Source organism: Microplitis mediator, chromosome 2 (assembly GCF_029852145.1).
Source record: "Microplitis mediator isolate UGA2020A chromosome 2, iyMicMedi2.1, whole genome shotgun sequence".
In the NCBI taxonomy this organism is placed as follows: Eukaryota; Metazoa; Arthropoda; class Insecta; order Hymenoptera; family Braconidae; genus Microplitis; species Microplitis mediator.
The window spans coordinates 24,322,344-24,342,700 of record NC_079970.1 but is presented as its reverse complement, the minus strand read 5'-3'; the positions used below and the strand labels follow the sequence as shown (position 1 = coordinate 24,342,700).

The 20,357-nt window shown below is 32.3% G+C and overlaps 3 protein-coding genes across 6 annotated transcripts; 1 reads left to right on the top strand and 2 right to left on the bottom strand.

The window, feature by feature from the left end:
- Positions 1–504: 504 nt before the first annotated feature.
- On the bottom strand, positions 505–2,516 carry LOC130663607 (cytochrome b-c1 complex subunit 8). Its single transcript, XM_057462920.1, has 3 exons — positions 2,398–2,516; positions 2,051–2,216; positions 505–752 (listed from the first exon to the last, which is right to left on the bottom strand). Exons 1-3 carry the CDS (start codon positions 2,404–2,406, stop codon positions 658–660), a joined length of 270 nt encoding a protein of 89 aa, XP_057318903.1. The 5' UTR covers positions 2,407–2,516; the 3' UTR covers positions 505–657.
- A 1,578-nt stretch (positions 2,517–4,094) lies between these two features.
- LOC130663603 (lysine-specific demethylase 5A) lies at positions 4,095–15,987 on the top strand. 4 transcript variants are annotated; one of them, XM_057462908.1, is made up of 12 exons: positions 4,095–4,340; positions 6,367–6,583; positions 6,802–6,962; positions 7,057–8,191; positions 8,304–8,431; positions 8,506–8,700; positions 10,432–12,405; positions 12,503–12,587; positions 12,673–13,136; positions 13,252–13,372; positions 13,446–13,588; positions 14,599–15,987. In XM_057462908.1, the coding sequence occupies exons 1-12, from the start codon at positions 4,095–4,097 to the stop codon at positions 14,668–14,670; spliced, it is 4,941 nt and encodes a 1,646-aa protein (XP_057318891.1). In that variant the 3' UTR covers positions 14,671–15,987. The 4 variants fall into 4 exon arrangements, with proteins under 4 accessions (XP_057318891.1, XP_057318890.1, XP_057318893.1 ...); XM_057462907.1 differs by having other exon boundaries at positions 12,673–13,145; XM_057462910.1 differs by lacking the exons at positions 13,446–13,588; positions 14,599–15,987 and having other exon boundaries at positions 13,232–13,370.
- Positions 15,988–17,976: 1,989 nt separating this feature from the next.
- On the bottom strand, positions 17,977–18,909 carry LOC130663245 (speckle-type POZ protein-like). The gene has a single exon (XM_057462366.1). It carries the CDS (start codon positions 18,907–18,909, stop codon positions 17,977–17,979), a length of 933 nt encoding a protein of 310 aa, XP_057318349.1.
- Between the last annotated feature and the right edge of the window lie 1,448 nt (positions 18,910–20,357).

The window sequence follows — 20,357 nt, the reverse complement described above, 5'->3', positions numbered from 1 at the left end:
TCTTCTACCTTTCAGACGCTGACTTTCTATTGCGGCGAATGCCATTGGTAGAATTTACCTCCCACTTTGGTGGCATTAAATCGGATATGAGATTTTTAATCGGTTACTTATTCATATCAGGTGCGTATAGATTTAAATAATCTGAGTTTTTAAATATTATTTTTAAATATTTTATTTCGTAGCCGCAACCCCTGGATTTATATTTCAAATTATTTTAAATGGGGAGGCACGGGTGCAAGTTACGAGTTCTAAGACAGCATTCTAGAGACATCTGTTGTCATTATTGAGTAATTAAAAAATTTATTAGGAATTTAGTTGTTGAAAAATTATTTTTTATTGATGATATTAAGAGTGAAGATTTTAAATAAAATAGAGAAGAGATCCGCTGTGATCGTTGAGCGTGAAGAATTTCACAGGAAGAAATATCCATAAATAAAATTAAAATATTCCAGCTGACGTTTAAATTATCAATGAAAAAAAAGATTAAATATTTTAGCTCATGAGTAATTTTAAATTAACATTTATTGGAGCATTCTTCAGCTCAATTTACATTTTCGCTTTTTTACTATTGACAGGAAAAAAAAATAAATAGTTTGCGTAAACCAATTTTATTATTTTAATTAACTAGCTTTTATTATTTATAGTATATATATTTTTTTATTCATCATCAGCAAAGTCACCGGGCTTCTTTCTCACCAGACGCTCGTGTTCCTGGTTAGCCCAGGAGTAAACCATGTAGCCGATGATGAATGCTGTAACATCAATCAATAATTAATCCTTAAATTCATTTATTAATTATGAGTGCTAATGTAGCAGACAATTGTAAATTTTTTTAATTTTATAATAAATTAATAAGATGTAAGTACAGTAAAAATAAAAAAATGCGTATTTTGACAAATGAGAAATCCGTAGGCGGACTTTTTTAAATTTCATTATTTTAATTCATTTATTTATTCATTTCAAATTTATAAATTGTCTCATGTTTATTATATTCATACTCAATGAACGATCCTGAAGTTAGCAGACGATTAAAAACTTTTGGATTTTTTTTTAACAATTAAATTTGAAGGAAAAAAAAACTAAAAATATGCACATATAGAAAATTTAAAAAACTATAATTGCAATTTTTTTAAATATTTTTTTTTTTTTAATTTCTCGCTTAAAAAAAATCCAAAAATTATTAGACGTCGGCCAAATTCAGTATCATCTTAATGAGTGTGTGTAGCAGACATCAGACAAATTTAAAACTATAATAAATAGAGTAATTAGTTAAAAAAATAACATTTATAAAAAATGGAATTGTTAATTTCAAAATTTTTTAAATGCGCATTTTTTTTTAATTTAATTTTATTAATTGTTTACTCTATTTATTAATAATTTAAAATTTGTCTGATGTCTGCTACTTTCATACTCATTATTATTTATGATCCTGAAGTTAGCAGACAATTAAAAATTTTTTGATTTTTTTTTTAATAAATCAAATACAAAAAAAAGAAAACTAAAAATTTGCACATGTAGAAAATTAAAAAAACTATAAGTGCAATTTTTTCAAATATTTTTATTTTCATTATTTATCGTTTTGGAAAAAATCCGAATATTAACGATACTGAAGTTAGCAAACAATTAAAAATTTTTGGATTTTTTTTTGAACAATTAAATTTGAAGAAAAAAAAACTAAAAATATGCACATGTAGAAAATTTAAAAGACTACAAGTGAAATTTTTTTAAATATTTTTTTTTTTCATAATTTATCTTTTTTTTTTAAATCAAAAAATTATTAGACGTCGGCTAATTTATGATCCTGACGTTAGCAGACAGTTAAAAATTTTCGAATTTTTGTTTCAACGACGTAAGATAAAAAAAATCAAAAATAAAAATATGCACATGTAGAGAATTTAATAAATTATAGGTGCAATTTTTTCAAATATTTTTTTAAAAATAATTTATTGTTTAAAAAAAAATCCAAAAATTATTGGACGTCGGCTAACTTCAGTATCATGGCTAATTTCAGTATCATTCATTATTTTGCAATTAAAATAAAAATACATACGTGGAACAACACGGAGCACTTGCTCACGGAATCTACGGACCATGTTGGGAACTCCATGACTGATGGCACCAGCAAAAGCTTTCTGCTCAAAAGGACTGAGTCTGAAGTAGACAATTCCTCGGATTTTGGCCAATTTGCCAAACTCCAGACTACGTAGTACTTGAGTCTGAAATAATTATTTGTTATTAATATAAATATGTATCAAAAATATACAATCAATAAATTCTACTCGTCTCCTAATCATAAAAAAGTTATTGTCGCCGACAGCAATAAATTTTCTTTCCCACAATATTTAAGTCTTATAAATAAAATTAATTTTTAATATTTATTATGTAATAAACACTTACGGTACGCATTTTTATTCGAGACCCAAACGTGAATGAAAATCACCGAAGTGAAGTCTGTCAGTGTCCAACCCCGAGCAGGTCAGCTGTTGATCAAAGTTTCTAGATCCAGTTCCTCAGTTCTACCAACAAAACACAAAATTATTTTAAAAATTTTTCATTGGACCCCCGAGCCGCCATTTTCTGCCTCCAAGCCAATCGCCTAGATCTTTACGAAAAATGAATCGCCCGCAGCGCCACTCCATAAATCGATAAATAAATTATCAGCAACTCAAATAAATAAAAGTTTACAAGAATTACAAAAATCCTCTCAATCGTCTCAAATTTACCTCAAAAAATAAATATTAAATCCGTATTTAAATAATTTAAAAATGCGCGGGTAATTTTGATTTAAAAAATAAATAATTTTATTAATTATTTCAGGTCCCTAATAAAAATGACGTTTCAAAATATTATTTAAATAAAACAAGTTAAATAAATTTTGAATATGGTAATTCCATATTCGTCCGTGCGGCGGCATATCGAACGTTTTTCCACAAAATTAAAGGGAAACTCAAAGGTAATCCACTACTACATACAACTAGAGAGTAACCTACGGCCCTATGGGCTACGAGACACGAGACGTCAGGGGGAGGAACGAAAAACGAAATCTGCAGCAGCCTGGCAGTAGCCCGTGCGCGAAGGCATCACACACGAGATCAACTCACACTCTAATAAAATATACCACATATATTTATATTTACGTACATATATACAAAGTGTACATACCACTACCGAAAAACAGTGACTAGTGTGTGAATTATTGGAGCTGGGAGTGTAGAGCAGCATTGTGAATTATGGACTAGTCAGTAGTGTTGTTTGTCCGTTAGTACCTTGCGTCTTTGTAGCCATCCTCGACCCACGTCGTCTTCGAACGGCAAAGTCATACGCAAGTATCATTGCACATTGGACATCACAAATTGTCTCATATTTTATTCACATGCAACGTTAAGTTTAAAAGTTACATTTTTAAATCTGATATCAGGTGTTGGATGTTGGTGCTGGTGCTGCTGGTTTGCCTGATTCCAATAAACCATTTTTCTTCCTGTCAATAATTATTATTTTTACATTACATCGCGAGCATCGTGAGTACTACGCTGGTATCCATGTAGATGTCGATGTAGATGTGAATGTTAAAAAAAATATATATATATATATATATACATATATATCTGATTGTATAAAACTTACGACAAAACAACGACATCGTCACGGACATGATCGTAATGATGGCAGGACGGGGAAAGTGTCGAAAGAACAGTGGATTGGATCCAGAGTGATTTTTTTTTTTGTTGAAAAGGATAATTTTTGAAAAATAATTTAACTGAATTTGAATTATAAATAATTAACTTGGAGAGGCGTGACAGTGATTTATAATAATAACTAAAGACATCAGCGATTGTAAAAATAAAATTAACGGGTTTGTAAAAGGACGGTAATAAATTTATTTAAATAATTATTCAGTACACAAGTAATAATTACAGTAATAATAATTATTATTGTTATTATTATTATTATTGCAAGCAAGTGCTGTGTGATTTGAAGTGGCCAGCGCGTAGCTGCGTAGGGCACAACCAAGTTGGCGTCGTCGTGGCTGCTAATAATCGTCGAGTAGTTGTGAGCTCTCGTCGTGCATCGTCGCGTGCACAAGACGAGGAGACATGGTATCCAAGGTAAATGATTTTGAGAGTACGAGGTACAGTCGAACTGCTGCTTACATGAAGAACATGATGGGCGAGAAAAGTTCTGGATGTGGAGCTGCCGACTCGGAATTCGAGTTCGGTGCACCTCCTGAGGCCCCCGTCTTCGAGCCAACCGCCGAAGAGTTCCTGGACCCGCTGGGATACATCGCAAAAATTCGTCCGATTGCTGAAAAATCAGGGATATGCAAAATAAAACCGCCGCCTGTGAGTGTCTGCTTCATTATTACGTTACTTTATTTCAGTCACATGTTTCCATGTGATCCTGATCTGCGCTAGATTTAATTACAATTTATTCCAGGGCACGATGTCCTTTTATTTATTTATTTTTTTGATGATGAGTCAATCGGATTAAATACAGGATAGGGATGGGAAAAAAAGTTTTATGCTGATTCGTTGGTTGGTCGTGTCAATGTCCTCCTTCTTTTACGATGTTTGGCTTTTTTTTATTAAATGAAAGCAGGACGTGTGCTGTAGCAGACGGATAGAAAAGTATAGTGTAGTACGAATTGTATGTCAGTAAAAAGTAAAATATAAATATAAATATAAATAAAAATATGTAAAAAACAACAGGGTAAATTGTGTAAAAGAGACATCGCGTTGGTACGTGACAATAGAGAGGAGAGTGGGGGTAATGTTAGGTGAGACATCGACAAGGAACTAATATTAATGTCCATTTGTTCATATCTGAAGCATTATTATTTTTATTTATGATAATTATTTGCATTATGCAACAGCGTTTGGAGTACGATAGCCTACTTCTCGGGGATGATGTTTCTAGTTTTGCTTTGACGGAAAATAATTTAGATTAGACGGGCGATTTATGAGTAACGGCAATGCACACCCGCAGTCTTTAGAGTTTTCTCGATATATAAAATGGCCGGGACAATTTTAACAATGTCCGCAAAGGGCAGGCCTACACTTTTCACTTCCGGTTTCCCATCTTAAGCTTTATCTTTGGTTATTCATTCGCTTTCTTTTTCATAATTACGCTAAAAAATAAATCTGCAACGAGTCTGAAAATTTATTAAGATCAGAACGTTCTTTATTTTAGTTTTTAAAATTTCTTTTTTTTTTTTTAAATTCAAATGCTGATGGAAAAGTCTTTTAATACTCGTGATTTAAAACAGATAATTTAGAAATTAAATAGAAAGAGGATTGACGGGAAAATTTCCTTGCGGCTTTATCCTGACGAATCGATAAAGACAATTTACTGTCCCCTTCTTTTATTCATACTTGACATAGACGTCATTTAAAAATTTTTTTTTTAATTATTCATTTATTTATTTATTATTTTAAATCTTTTCCTCGTGGTCTAATTCCTCAGAGTTTTGTAATCCTAATTTCGTAACTGTACCAATTAAAACAAACTAATCAACATCATTACTAAACAATTGAAAAATAATTTTTAAAAAATTACAATGAAATATTTTTTTTTCATGAACAAATAAAATATTTATTGCCGACGTAATTTATGAGAGACTAGTTTTAAAATTGATATTTTTTAAAAGATAGCGTGTTTTTTATCTCGTAAATTATCGGGACATGTCGATATTCCCCTGGACTCTGTCAAATAAATTAATTATGTGATCTTGGTACATTATGTAGTTTTAATTAGAAGGTTAATTGAATGTAGTGTCAGATTATCGTGGGAGAGACAGTAATTTTTTTTTTTTTTTCGGGAAAAATGGCCATTTTTATCGGCGTTCTAATGCAAGGTGAAAAGAAACTTTGGGACGCCATTATAGATGTGATGTAACAAAGAGAAGCCGTTTCATATTCATATGGAAACTTTACATGTGCTCGACATATTATTTTATCTCGGCAAATTGTTTGTTTGTTTGTTTGTTTACTTAAATTTTGTTTATCCAAATGTAAATAAAAATAATAAACAAACCCACGCATTTTATGACATCCCGACTAATTGTTTGGCCTATTGATTTTTTGACGGACAATATAATTTAATTTTAATTGATAATTACAGAACACAGTATTTATTTTTAGTAATAATAATTTTTATTATTTAATAGCGACTATGAAACTTAAATAATTTTTTATTGTTTGTAACTTTTAAATTTATTTACATCCAAGTCACAAGAGATTGCATGTTGATATCACATTACATGTTTCATATTATTTTTATATCTGCGTGTAGTTGTGAGTAAAAATAATAATTGAAATGAAAAATATTTAATTGAAAGTACTAACGACCATTTTGAATGATTTTTGACAGAACTGGCAGCCTCCATTTGCAGTGGACGTCGACAAATTTAAATTTGTGCCGAGGATACAGAGGCTGAATGAGCTGGAGGCTAAAACGAGGATAAAACTCAATTTTTTAGATCAAATTGCTAAATTCTGGGAGCTTCAGGGCTCCTCGTTAAAAATTCCCCTCGTTGAAAAGAAAGCTTTGGATCTTTACTCATTACACAAAATAGTTAGTGAAGAAGGTAATTATTTGCTTTACTACAACTCGGCTGCCCAATTTCAAAACACAGTAACTGATAAAAATATAATTATTTAATTATGAACTTAATCATGTTCACAAGACTCCACTGGAATTAAAAATAATAAAAATTTGCCCCTTACTGTGTTTCGAAATTGAGCAGTCGAACTGCTGTCGCGATAAATTATTTTTGAAATTAATAAATAAATAAATGAATTGTAGGAGGAATCGAAACTGTGAGGAGAGAGCGGAGGTGGGCAAAAATAGCGAACAAATTAGGATATCCCTCGGGTAAAAGTGTCGGCAGTATTTTAAAAAATCACTACGAGAGAATTTTGTATCCATTTGATGTATTCAAGCAGGGAAAAACACTCGGTGATATTGTAAGTGATTGTAAATTTATATAAATTATTAATAGACTTTAGCGCTTAATTAATTTGTATTAATTATTAATTACGGATGAATTAATTTAAATAGAAAATTGAAGCGCCAGAAATAGAAGCAAGTGAGAAGAAAGACCGCGACTACAAACCTCATGGTATAATATCGCGTCAGCAGATAAAACCACCAACAGCTAAATTTTCTCGTCGATCAAAACGTTTTACTGGGCAGGATGAGAAGCAAGATGTGGCTGCTGTCAAGCAGGAGGATTGCAAAGAGGAATGCGACTCTGACAATGAGTGCAAGGAAGAAATCAAACTGGAAGACGACAAAGACAGTAAGGAGCTTAAGAAGTTGCAGTTCTACGGAGCTGGACCCAAGATGGCGGGTTACATTACCAAAGAAACTAAAAAATCAAACAAAACACGTGGAATTAAGTACACGTACGACTATGATCCACTTGCCAAGTACATTTGCCACAATTGCGGACGTGGAGACATGGAAGAGAGTATGCTGTTGTGCGATGGCTGTGATGACAGCTACCACACGTTCTGTCTGCTTCCACCGCTGACGGAAATACCTAAAGGCGACTGGAGATGTCCCAAGTGTGTTGCCGAGGAAGTTTCTAAGCCCATGGAAGCCTTTGGGTTCGAGCAGGCCCAGAGGGAGTACACACTCCAGCAGTTTGGGGAGATGGCCGACCAGTTCAAGAGTGATTACTTCAACATGCCTGTTCACATGGTCCCCACGTCGCTGGTAGAGAAGGAATTCTGGAGAATAGTGTCTTCCATTGATGAAGATGTCACTGTTGAGTACGGAGCGGATCTCCATACTATGGATCATGGCTCGGGATTTCCCACAAAGACCAGCGTTAATTTGTTCACTTGCGATCAAGAGTACGCCGAGTCTTCGTGGAATCTGAACAATCTTCCGGTATTACATGGCAGTGTCTTGGGTCACATTAATGCGGATATAAGTGGAATGAAAGTACCCTGGATGTACGTCGGCATGTGCTTCGCTACATTCTGCTGGCACAACGAAGATCACTGGAGCTATTCGATAAACTATTTACACTGGGGAGAACCCAAGACCTGGTACGGAGTTCCTGGATCAGAAGCTGAAAAGTTTGAGCTGTCCATGAGGTCCGCGGCTCCAGAATTATTTCACAGTCAGCCAGATTTACTTCATCAGTTGGTTACAATCATGAATCCAACGATTTTAACCAATGAAGGTAATGCTTCTTACTCAATAATTTTTTATTTACATAAATTGGTATTTAATTATTAGCCAAAGGAATTTGCTTATGTAATTTAATTAAATGCTGTTATTGATTTAATTTTCAGGTGTCCCAGTATTCCGAACGGATCAACATGCCGGTGAATTTGTTGTTACGTTCCCTCGAGCTTATCACGCAGGCTTTAATCAAGGCTACAATTTTGCCGAGGCCGTAAATTTCGCTCCTGCCGACTGGGTGCGTATTAATAATATTTCATTCAAATATTTACTCATAAAATAAAATTACAATAATATATTTATGTAATTTAGCTTAAAATCGGACGGGAATGTATTACTCATTATTCAAATTTACGTCGGTTTTGTGTATTCTCCCACGACGAGCTGGTCTGCAAAATGTCCCTGGATCCCGACTCATTGGACATTGGCGTTGCCACGGCAACCTATCAAGACATGCTGACAATGGTAGACGACGAAAAGAAATTGCGAAAAAATTTACTAGAATGGGTACGTACATAAATTTTATTATTCAATTACTTTAAAAAATTTTTTTCAACTCCTATCATCAACAATTAACTATAATAATTAAAACCAAAGTTACAGCAACGAATACGTGTTAACTTGGTCAATTAGTTATCAGATTTACCGATAAATCCATATCAGAAATTGATGCTAAATATAAAATACCCAACACACACTCGCTCGTTCGCTGGTAAATAAAAAATTACACCGTCAACGTAATACACAACGAACGCATGACATTAAGCCAACTTTACATTTAAAATGGTGACCGTTGCCGCTCCTTATAACCACCAATACATTTCAAATAAAAATAATATCACCGCGCGCACCTCCATCCTCCCCTCCCTCTTTCCACCAGCCAACTACTTCTCCTACTTCTCATTCCGCGGCCCCCCACCCTCGGCGCCAATAACCGCCATACATTTAAAATGAAACATTCGACGCGCGCATTCAGCACACACACCAGCCCGATTCTATTATCAAACTATACATCCACTGACATATATATATATATACATATACATTAATCTACTTACAGACACACGCTAAAATACTTGTCCGACTAGTTGCGAGTTGCTGAGAGCTCTTGTCCACGTTAGTCGGTGAAAAAAAAAAATAAAAGATAAAATAAAAATAAAAAAAAAGCAAATCTCGATCCGGACTCCGGACACTAAAATGATTCTCAGCCAAAGTAAAGCTTCGGAACTAAACGTCGTTGGCGCGTATTAATTTTCGCCAGCCGACTAGCAACTAAACGTCGTCACTGATCGTGCGGTATCTATATATTTAATATAACAATATATCAGTACGTGTGTCCATTTGCAAGCATGCAAGTGAAAAATGAAATAATTAAAAAATTCAAATACAGTTTGGTTGAATATATAAATAAATATAAAGGTAGTTTTTAAATAACCGGCATTAAAAACTATTTTATTTGCATACGTTGTTGTCGCGCTGACCTTGTGATTATTAGCACCAGTTGTGTATCCATCACTTTACTTGTGGATTTATTATATAACGCGGAATTATTTTTTTTAAGGTAAGAACAAGTACATGTTATAACTCAGTGCTTATGAAGAGTCACGTCGAGGTTATGTTATTTTATAATTATTATTTTTTATCGTTATAAAAATCGTCGGTTCATTTTTTTTTCCTATCAAATATTTTCTCAGTACATCCATTTTTATTTTATTTATTTCGCCGAGTCACATTTATCGTATATTTTATTATTTATATCACGAGGTAAATAAATTTCATTATTATTTATAAGTTTTTTTTTTTTAAACATTTTGTTGCTTGTTAATTAATACAGAAATTAACCGGTCACTGCTTTTTTTTTTTTTTTAGTCGACAGTCATTTTGTTTTCTAATTGAACCATTAAAACCGTGTGATTGATTTTAATTACCGTGATTACAAACATATTGGCATTTTATTATTATTGTTATTTTAAAAATTTTTAATCTAGAAGTTGTAAATTTCAGGAATTAATAAAACTTTTATTGATTAATAGACACGAGGTAATTTTTTTTTCTCGTGCTTGTGCTGCGAGTGATCTATTTTTATAATTAATTAATTATCATTATTGCAATTACTCAATTTAATTAAATAAAATTGCGGTTAATTTAGTGGTGATAAAATTGAGGAAAAAAAAAATTAATAAGTTTATTGATTGAGTGGTTGATTAAATGAAAATAAAATATATTTTTTTTCTCCAGGGTGTTTCAGAGGCAGAACGTGAAGCATTTGAATTATTACCAGACGATGAACGTCAGTGCGAGGCGTGTAAGACGACATGTTTTCTCAGCGCAGTGACTTGTTCGTGTCAAAGTAACCAGCTGGTGTGTCTGAGGCATTTTCGCGATCTCTGTAACTGTCCACCGGAAAAACATACTCTGAGATATCGGTACACGCTTGATGAGCTGCCGATAATGCTGCAAAAATTGAAACTCAAGTCCGAGTCATTCGACTCATGGGTTGCTAAAGTTAAGGAGGCGATGGATCCCAAGGGAGAGAAAATTGAGCTGACAGAATTGAAGGAATTGCTGAGTGAAGCGGAGGTTAAAAAGTTTCCCGACAGCGAACTGTTGACGGCTTTGACTACTGCTGTCCAAGACGCTGAGAAGTGTGCGAGTGTTGCCCAGCAGTTGCTGAACAACAAACAGCGGACACGGACACGTCAGACGGTTGACACTAAGTACAAATTGACGATCGAGGAGTTGACCCTCTTTTACAAAGAGATAACAAATTTATGCTGTGAACTAAAGGAGTCTGATGGAGTTAAATATATTCTGGACCAGGTGTTACAGTTCCAGAAAGACGCAGATGAGTTCGAGGCCCAGAATGATGATTGTGATTTAGATAAATTGGAAAAGTGCATCGACTTTGGTGATTCTATTTGCATCGAACTGCCGCAATTGGTGAGATTGAAGCAGAAATTGAGTCAGATCCAATGGCTTGATGAAGTTAAGACCATGTTGGACGATTCAAAATCAATAACAAGAGAGGACCTCACTAAATTGATTGAACAGGGCATGTCAATTCCACCCCACATAAGTATAGAAACTACGCTATCAAAGTTGCAGCAGCTTGTGATTAATATCGACAAGTGGGAGGAGAGAGCCAAGGGATATTTGCAAGCCAAGACTCGACACAATGTCAATGTTATAGAGGAATTTATTCAGGAAGCCGATGACATTGATGCTTACTTACCTAGTCTTGATAGTCTCCAAGATATATTGATCAAAGCTAAAAATTGGACCAAGACTGTTGATGAAATTCAAGCCCGTGAAATTTTTCCGTACTACGATACTCTCGACGAGCTTGTACGTAAGGGAAAAAATATTCCACTGCATTTAGAGCCACTTGCAACCCTCGAGACAACGCTGTCACAGGCAAAAGCTTGGAAAGAACGAACAGCGAGGACATTTTTACGTAAAAATTCTCATTATACTTTGATGGAAGCCCTGTCACCGCGTATTGGTGTCGGTGTCCAAGCATTGAAGACCAAGAAAAACAAAGGAGACGAGAGTGTTGGTGCATTATATGTCTGCGACACAAAACTTGATGACTCTAGTGACTCGGCAAATGTCGTAGCTGCCTTTAAATTGGCCGAGCAACGAGAAATGGACGCAATGAGAAATTTGAGGGATAGAAATATGCAAAAAGGAACAGTAGATGACTCGAGGTATTGCGTTTGCCGCAGGCCGCGTTTTGGATTAATGCTGCAGTGCGAATTATGCAAGGATTGGTTCCATTCAAATTGTGTCCCACTTCCAAAGACAATACACAAGGGTAAAGTACAGTCGTCACGGGAAATTAAATTTCTGTGTCCGTGTTGTTTGAGATCACGAAGACCACGTCTTGAGTCGATTCTCGCTCTGCTGGTTGGTCTACAAAAAATTCCCATACGATTACCAGAGGGTGAAGCACTCACTTGTCTCACTGAACGCGCCATGAACTGGCAAGATCGTGCTCGACGTGCACTTGCCACCGAGGAAATATCATCAGTGCTAGCGAAGCTGTCGGCGTTGTCACAGAAACTCGTTGAAGCCGCGGCGCGTGAGAAAACAGAAAAAATAATAAGTACCGAATTGAAGAAGGCTGCTAATAATCCAGAATTGCATCAACGAGTACAAGCTATTGCGCCATTGAGTGGCGTACATTCTGATGACAGTGTACTCAGTGCTGCTGTAAGTATTTTATTTTTATTAATGCTCTTGGCTGGTGGACTTGGCTCATGATTATGTGAATTTATTTAAATTTTAATTTGTTATTCAAATATTACAGGATGATGACGATGACGTTGTTACCATTGATGGTGATGAACCTTCCTGCAGTACATTTAATAGTAATGAGCACGCGTATTCGTATAGTGAGTGGAAATAAATTAATTATTTGAATAAAAATAATTAATAAATAAAATAAATTAATTTGATTATTACTTTTATTTTTTTTAGTATCAAAATTACAGCGTAAATTACAATCACAAGGAGGCGAGAGTGCGGTAACCCTGTCGATAAGTGCCCGAACAAAACTTGAAGACTTAATGATGGAGGGTGATTTACTTGAAGTGGCTCTTGATGAGACCCAGCACATCTGGCGGATTCTCAGTCACACAAATAGCCCGACGACAGTGCGCAAGTACGCGGCATTTGAAGACGTTCAGGCGAATTTTAATTCTGATGTTAAAGATGTGAAAAAGCGCGGGAGAAAAAGAAAGTCTGATGAATTTGATCTGGTTAAATCTATCGGCCGTCAGAAAATAATTGACGAAAAAAATCAGACTGCGAGTCCCAATGCTGTTGTAAAGAAAAAGGGAACTGGTACAGCGGCGGGTAGTCCTGGAGCTGGAGCCGCGGGGTTGAATAATAAAGATAAGAAATTAGTACCACAGAGTCCAATTAAACGTGGACCTCGTAAGGTATGGAATGTAATTACATTTACTTTGTTTTGTTAATACGGTACCAGGCTACGCAGATTACTGTGGTCTGGGATACAATCTAAGCTCGATTTCAGTTTTATTTTAATTCTTTTAGATAAAACGAAAGGAAGGCGATGATGTGCCCAAGAAAAAAGGAGGGAATAGAAAAAAAACAAAACAGGATACCTCGGATGAGGAAGACGATTGTGCAGCAGACAATTGCCTCCGACCAAATGGTAAATTTATTTCCTCATAAATTATTTATTATTTTAAATACCAATTAAAAAAAAATTTGTTAATTTTTTCAAGGACGAGAAGTCGACTGGGTACAGTGCGACGGTGGGTGCAACGGGTGGTTCCACATGCACTGCGTCGGTCTCGACAAAACCGAACTCGCAGAGGAAGACGACTACATCTGCAGTAATTGCAAAGACGCGGATCAAAATACAACGGTACGAAAAGCCAGATAATTATCCATCTTTTCGTTACCTACACTAGCAACATCACTCTAATGCGACATTCTTTTATTCTTATTATCATTATCATTATTAATTATTAACTATCAGCAACTATTATTATTACTATTATCATTATTATGATCAATGATTTATTATTATTATTAATATAACTTTTATTTTGTTTTGTTTATTTTTTATTGAGTTACGACTCGCATGAAGGCTGGTGCTATTTTTTTTATATATTATTTTTCATTTTCCATGAACAATTTTCGTTGATTATTACTATTAATTTTTTAAATCGTGCGTTTCATTATGACATTAAATTGAAATTAAAAAAAAAAAAACCAATGGTATTAATTGAGTTAAATTAAATTTCTTTGTATTGTAAAAAAAAATATAATACCGTGACACATTTTTTGTACTTCAATCTCGTAATTTTACTGCACTACAATAGTAATAATTATTATTTTGTTCGTCTTCCGTAGACTTAAATTAACTATAAAAAATGACATAATATTTTTTTAAAATTAAAAAAAAATGCGTTTACCCACCAGAATATTCATGCGCACCAAACACGTCTGCGATTTATTTTTCATTGTACAGAATTTTAAGTTACCTACGCATTGTTTATAATTACTCGACATACACTATTATTATTATTATCATAATTAACAATTAATTTGCTTTGTATTATTTAGTTAGCTTGTATTACTTACGTTTATTTTAAATCGAGTTTATAAGTTCACTTCGACATTAAAAAAAATAAACAATCAAGTTTATATGGATAAAGTTATTTAAATTAATACATTATTATAAATAATTATTAAACCTGGTGAGCTTTGAAACTCGTGTCGGTCACTAAAATAATTTAACGTTGTTCTATTTATTATTATTATTATTTGTTTTATTTTTTGTGTAATTGTAATTTGATTATATAAGTAATGTTAAAAAAAAACACTGACATTTTTTATTTTGCTCTGGATGCACTTGTATAATTTTATCAGTCTCAGGGTTACCTCAGCGGGGACAACGAGCAGGAAATTGAGGAGCCCACGTCTTTCGCCAGGACCTATTAAAGTCTCTGCTGTTAAACACCGCACAATTTATTAATGGATTACATTATTAGGGTCTCTATTTATTTATAATTATAATTATAATTATCATTATAACAACTGTAATAATTAAATTTATATAGATTTTTTTTCCAAGACCTTGATTACGCGGTGTTGTAGATAGACTGAAGATATATATTTATATATATTTAAACAAACAATACATGTAAATTATTTAAATAGAAGTGACTTTTCTATGGAAAGAGCTAATTAAAATTTTACACAGATGGATAATAAAACACTTATATAATCATATCTACTTTGCCTTCTCGACATACTCTTATTGAATAAAAAAAAAAAAAAATAAATAAACTATTAACTAAAAATATTAAACACTTAGAAATAATTATCGTTCCATAAAATTATTTGTTTAAATTATTTATTTACAATTAATATTAATATATATTTACAAAATAATTATTTCATATTTACAAATAATTAACTGATAGAAAAAAAATATATTTGTAAATATGCGATTTATTATAATTTAAAAAAAATAAAAGGAAACAAAAAGCGCGGGTTTAAAATTATGAAGGATTAATTTTTTTTGCATTTGATATTGTAGATGTAAAAAAAAAAATATGATAATTAAGATCTTTAAATGTATTTTACTCTCTCGATTTTTTTTTTATTTTACTGTATTTTAGGTAGGGGTAATTATTTTGTTAAGATTTGAATTTAAAATAAAGAGAGAGAGTTAAGAATGTGACGCGAATCGCGGACTGTATAAAGCAGAGTTTTATTATTATAAAATAATTGATTAAAATATTTGAAAGACCGACAAGGGTATCACGTGTGTGATAACTATTTGTACAATTATTACCCATTGTTAATTGATTGATATGTGTTTAAGTATTTTTAGTTAACGGTTAAGATTGTATGACTAATAATTAAATGATAAATGGTAAGAAATAAAAACAATGTATGTATAATTAGATTTAAGCACATGAGAGTGTAACACAGTGTGTTTTAAATATGAGCATACTTAAACTACGTGTTTCTCGACATTTAAAACAGGCTGTGAATTTAAAAACAATTAAATAAATAATAATAATTGAATAGTAGAATCCAAAAACAATAAGAAACAATAAGAAAAAAATACAAATATATTCAATACATAAAATTGATGATACATATATATATGAATATATATATTGATATTTTATTATTAATAACTCGTGGATATGTAATCAGCCATTTCAAATGATTCGTCATATTTTTATAAATAATATTAATCATTTTATTCATTTACTGTATGAATTATTAAAAATAAAATATCAATAGACGTGTTTGCTTATTTTTTACTTTTATTTAGACTAATTATCGATAATAAAGATAAATATTGAATTTTTTACAATAAGTATTTATTTGCCTGAGTAAATAGTTTTTTATTTTGTCAAGAAATTTGATAAGTTTCAGTGGATCTTTCAAACTTCTGAGTGTTGGCTGGGATTAAATTCAATTTTTTAAAATTTATTTTAGGTAAGTAATTGATGATCTACTTAAAGTTTTATCATTTAGTTTGATTATCTGGTATTCAAGTATTTGATATCTTAATTTTATTTATCAATTTTTTTAGTGAATTTATTTCTGTTGAAAAAAAATCTGTGAACCCGGGAAAAAAATTTAGATCAGCATTTTGTCTATATCTGCAGAGAGCAAATTAGATCTAGACAAAATGATTTTTAAGCAGAGGTATATCAGCCTAGATCTACTTTGATCTTAACTGATCAAATCAGATCAACTTTTTTCCCGGAAACTAAAAAATTTTTCATTTTCAGGAATTCCTTCAAAATTATCCATAGCGAATCATCACCGGGCGATTCTTCCTCAAAATTACCCAGACTTATACGTCATCGGGTAATTTTTCTACTAAATTATCAAAAAGTTTGTCTTGGAGTAATTTTTTCTCAAAATTTCCCATAAAATTCCGTCATCGAATAATTCTTCCTCAAAATTACCCAGACTGCACGTCATCGGCTGATTTTTCTACTAAATTATCAAAAAGTTTGTCTTAGATTAATTTTTTTTCAAAATTACCCATAAAATTCCGTCATCGAATAATTCTGCCTCAAAATTACTCAGACTTGCACGTCATCGGGTAATTTTTCTACTAAATTATCAAAAAGTCTATCTTAGAATAATTTTTTCTCAAAATCACCCATAAAATTCCGTCATCGAAAAATTCTTCCTCAAAATTACCCAGACTTGCACGTCATCGGGAAATCTTTTTACTATATTATCAAAGAGTTTGTCTTAAATTAATTTTTTTTCAAAATTACCCATAAAATTCTGTCATCGAATAATTTTTCATCAAAATTACCCAGACTTGCACGTCATCGAATAATTCTTCCTCAAAATTACTCAGACTTGCACGTCATCGGGTAATTTTTCTACTAAATTATCAAAAAGTTTGTCTTAGATTAATTTTTTTTCAAAATTACCCATAAAATTCCGTCATCGAATAATTCTTCCTTAAAATTACCCAGACTTGCACGTCATCGAATAATTCTTCCTCAAAATTACTCAGACTTATACGTCATCGGGTAATTTTTCTACTAAATTATCAAAAAGTTTGTCTTAGATTAATTTTTTTTCAAAATTACCCATAAAATTCCGTCATCGAATAATTCTTCCTTAAAATTACCCAGACTTGCACGTCATCGGGAAATCTTTTTACTATATTATCAAAAAGTTTGTCTTAAATTAATTTTTTTTTCAAAATTACCCATAAAATTCTGTCATCGAATAATTTTTCATCAAAATTACCCAGACTTGCACGTCATCGAATAATTCTTCCTCAAAATTACCCAGACTTGCACGTCATCGGGTAATTTTTCTACTAAATTATCTAAAAGTTTCTTACTATAATTTTTTCTCAAAATTACCCATAAAATTCCATCATCGCCTAATTTTACTAAATCCACTCAAATATTTAACAATAAGACGTTTCCTTGCAATTTAACTTAAGTATAATCTTCTTCACAAACAAGTTTTGACTCACTGTTAAATTTCTCTTTATAAATATTTAATATTAGTAATTTTTGGTAACTATAATTACCATTTCTCTTATTCTATTTTACAATCACTGCAGTCCTTGGATTTCTCTGCATTCCTCAGCTCCTGATCTCATAAATTTAAGAAAAAATCTTACCCGCACTTTCTAAATAAATTTCAATAATTTAACTTAATTTTCGGTCATCATAAATAATTTAACAACAAAAATGTATTCATTTGGTGACAAAAAATTTTATTAAACGAAATTACAAGCTACTCAGCCACATTATTGGCTATTTGAAACAAGCATATATATTTAATCAAATTTTGAGCATTACAACGCGTAGCCAATTCCATAACTTCTTGGGAATTCTTAATCGTCAAATAGCGATCGCAAATACATTTTTCGCACATTCGCTTCAGAGTTTCCAGTTTATATTTTTCAGCAGCTTTCAGTAGAGGGACCGCGTAGTCATCCAGTCCATTGACCTCGTCAGTGTAAATAAATTGCAGCAATTTTTGTAATAACTCAGGACTCAAATCATAAATATGCATACATGACTTCTTGCTTTCTGGCATCGGACGGAGCTTCGCGTACATTTCGGGGCACCGTTGCTTCAAAACATGTCTGTGGGCTGGGTATCCTTGGCTATTAATTATCAGAAAAGCGTCGCTATTTACCGCTCGGCTGGAGTACAACGTCCGGCAATAAATAGGCAACTTGTCCTTTGAATGTATTTCAATGGGATAATCCGCAGGAAAAGGAGTGTCGTCAAAATAAACCTGCAGCTCGATGCACAGCACCAGAGTATCTTTGCTCAGAATTTTACTTTTCTGTATTTCGGCAAAAATATCTTTGTCCAAAAAGTAGACGATGTGCTCGCAAGACTCGCTGTCATATTCTCCACTATTCTGCCCGATGAATACCAAATTCTCTTGGCGGTCAATCATAAAAATCGAGTGCGTTGCTCTGATACTGTCTTCTTCGTCCACAGAATCGCACTCGATTGTTATCCAGGAATCTTGACCACTGAATTCCAACTTTATGGTCCATTGGTCGTCGATCCCTGAGTCTGAGGAAAACACTAGTGATTTGCTACACTTGTTTACACACTTTTCATTAAATAAATATGAACTTATGTCTTTTATCGACCACTCATGGATGCTTTTGGACGTGATAGAGCAGCCTTTTTTGTGCAGCGGCATTTTAATTCATTCAAATCGACCGATTTTTCAATTGATCGGCACTTAACTTTGTACGACCGTAACTTTAACGACAATAAGAAATAGTGTAACATATATATATATTTTTTTTCAAATCGTAAGAGTGTTTTCTACGGGCGTAAGTTTGAAAATGAATTTTATTGGCTTAGATTTCGACTTTTGTTAAGAACTTAAGCTCTAAGTACTTAAATATGAATTTTGATAATCTTCAAAAAAAAATATATATGAGTTGCTGAGTTAAAATTCTTAGAATCGTGTGGAAAAAAAATGTAGGCGCTGGGGTGTTTTTTTGGGTACCTCACTCACTTTAAATCGTCTCTGCACTTTTCAAAGTGTATTAAAATAGATTTAAACTTATATTTTCATATAGAAAATTTATTAAGGAATAATTGTAGTACAGCACAAGTTGATTCCTCAATATGGTATTTTTAAAATAAATAATTTAGTTAAGGGGAGACCTGATATCGATCATTAACTGATTTCTTGTAATCACGATAACTCAAGAATAAAACTGCTCGTGGACGTAATTTTTTTTTGGTATCTTTCGTTTGGTGACTACAAGAATCCGTTTATTAATCACTATCCGACGTTTTTTGGTTTAATTGTAATTAATAAAAATTTGGAAACTTGTAATTCACAAAAAAGTATCAGCCATTTTTAATTTTACTATTGTTATTATATTTTCCTGTTTTCTCTCCATCAACTACTGGCAGCAGCACTGGCGTAACAGTAGGATTTAAAAAAAGAGCGACACCTAAGACCAAAAGGCGGGAAATTTAAAATTCAAAAGTTGAATAAAAATTGATAGTTAAAAAAAAAATTACTGTTATTAAATAAAATAAAAGTAATGATCAAAAATAAAATGAGCGAGGTGTGAATTATTTTATTTTTCAAAATTTTATTTTTTTTATTCATCTTATTTTTATTATCAAGCGAAATCACATAAATTTTAATAAAGTGCTAAAATTAGTCATCGATTGATTTTTTCTCCCACGAAAAAACCAAATGAATCATCGGCATTTTTTATATTTTTATTAATCATGACGAATCAATCATCCGGTTTTGTTATTTGTTGACTTAATCATAAATTATTTTACAATGTATCTATTCTTTAATTTTTAATTATTCGTAAACAAAGAGTTAAAAAATGAAACAAAAAATGTCCTTCATCATCAAACCAAATATTCAATCGCTAGCTCCATAATTTAAAAATTTTTTACTGATTCGCTCCATTCTCCTTTTATTTTAATTTCCATTGTCATATTTTTTTTTTAAACTAATAATGATAATAATAAGAAACCAAGCTACGAAATTTAGTTACTTATTTTTCCGCCATAAAATTACATGATTAATGAGTTCGAACATGAGGAAAAACAAGTAAGCTGTTCAGTACAAACACCAGTTTGTTTAAAAGGTCATCGAACTGGACA

What these genes read in the sequence shown, in the direction of transcription:
- LOC130663607 (XM_057462920.1), bottom strand. An exon ending in AGTGCTCCGTGTTGTTCCAC is followed by an intron (nt 753 to 2,050) that starts GTATGTATTTTT and finishes TTGATGTTACAG; the next exon opens with CATTCATCATCGGCTACATG.
- LOC130663603 (XM_057462907.1), top strand. Translation starts at nt 4,095, where the DNA reads ATGGTATCCAAGGTAAATGATTTTGAGAGTACGAGGTACAGTCGAACT. An exon ending in GAAAAAATTTACTAGAATGG is followed by an intron (nt 8,701 to 10,431) that starts GTACGTACATAA and finishes TTTTTTCTCCAG; the next exon opens with GGTGTTTCAGAGGCAGAACG. An exon ending in TGAGCACGCGTATTCGTATA is followed by an intron (nt 12,588 to 12,672) that starts GTGAGTGGAAAT and finishes TATTTTTTTTAG; the next exon opens with TATCAAAATTACAGCGTAAA.
- LOC130663245 (XM_057462366.1), bottom strand. Translation starts at nt 18,909, where the DNA reads ATGCCGCTGCACAAAAAAGGCTGCTCTATCACGTCCAAAAGCATCCAT.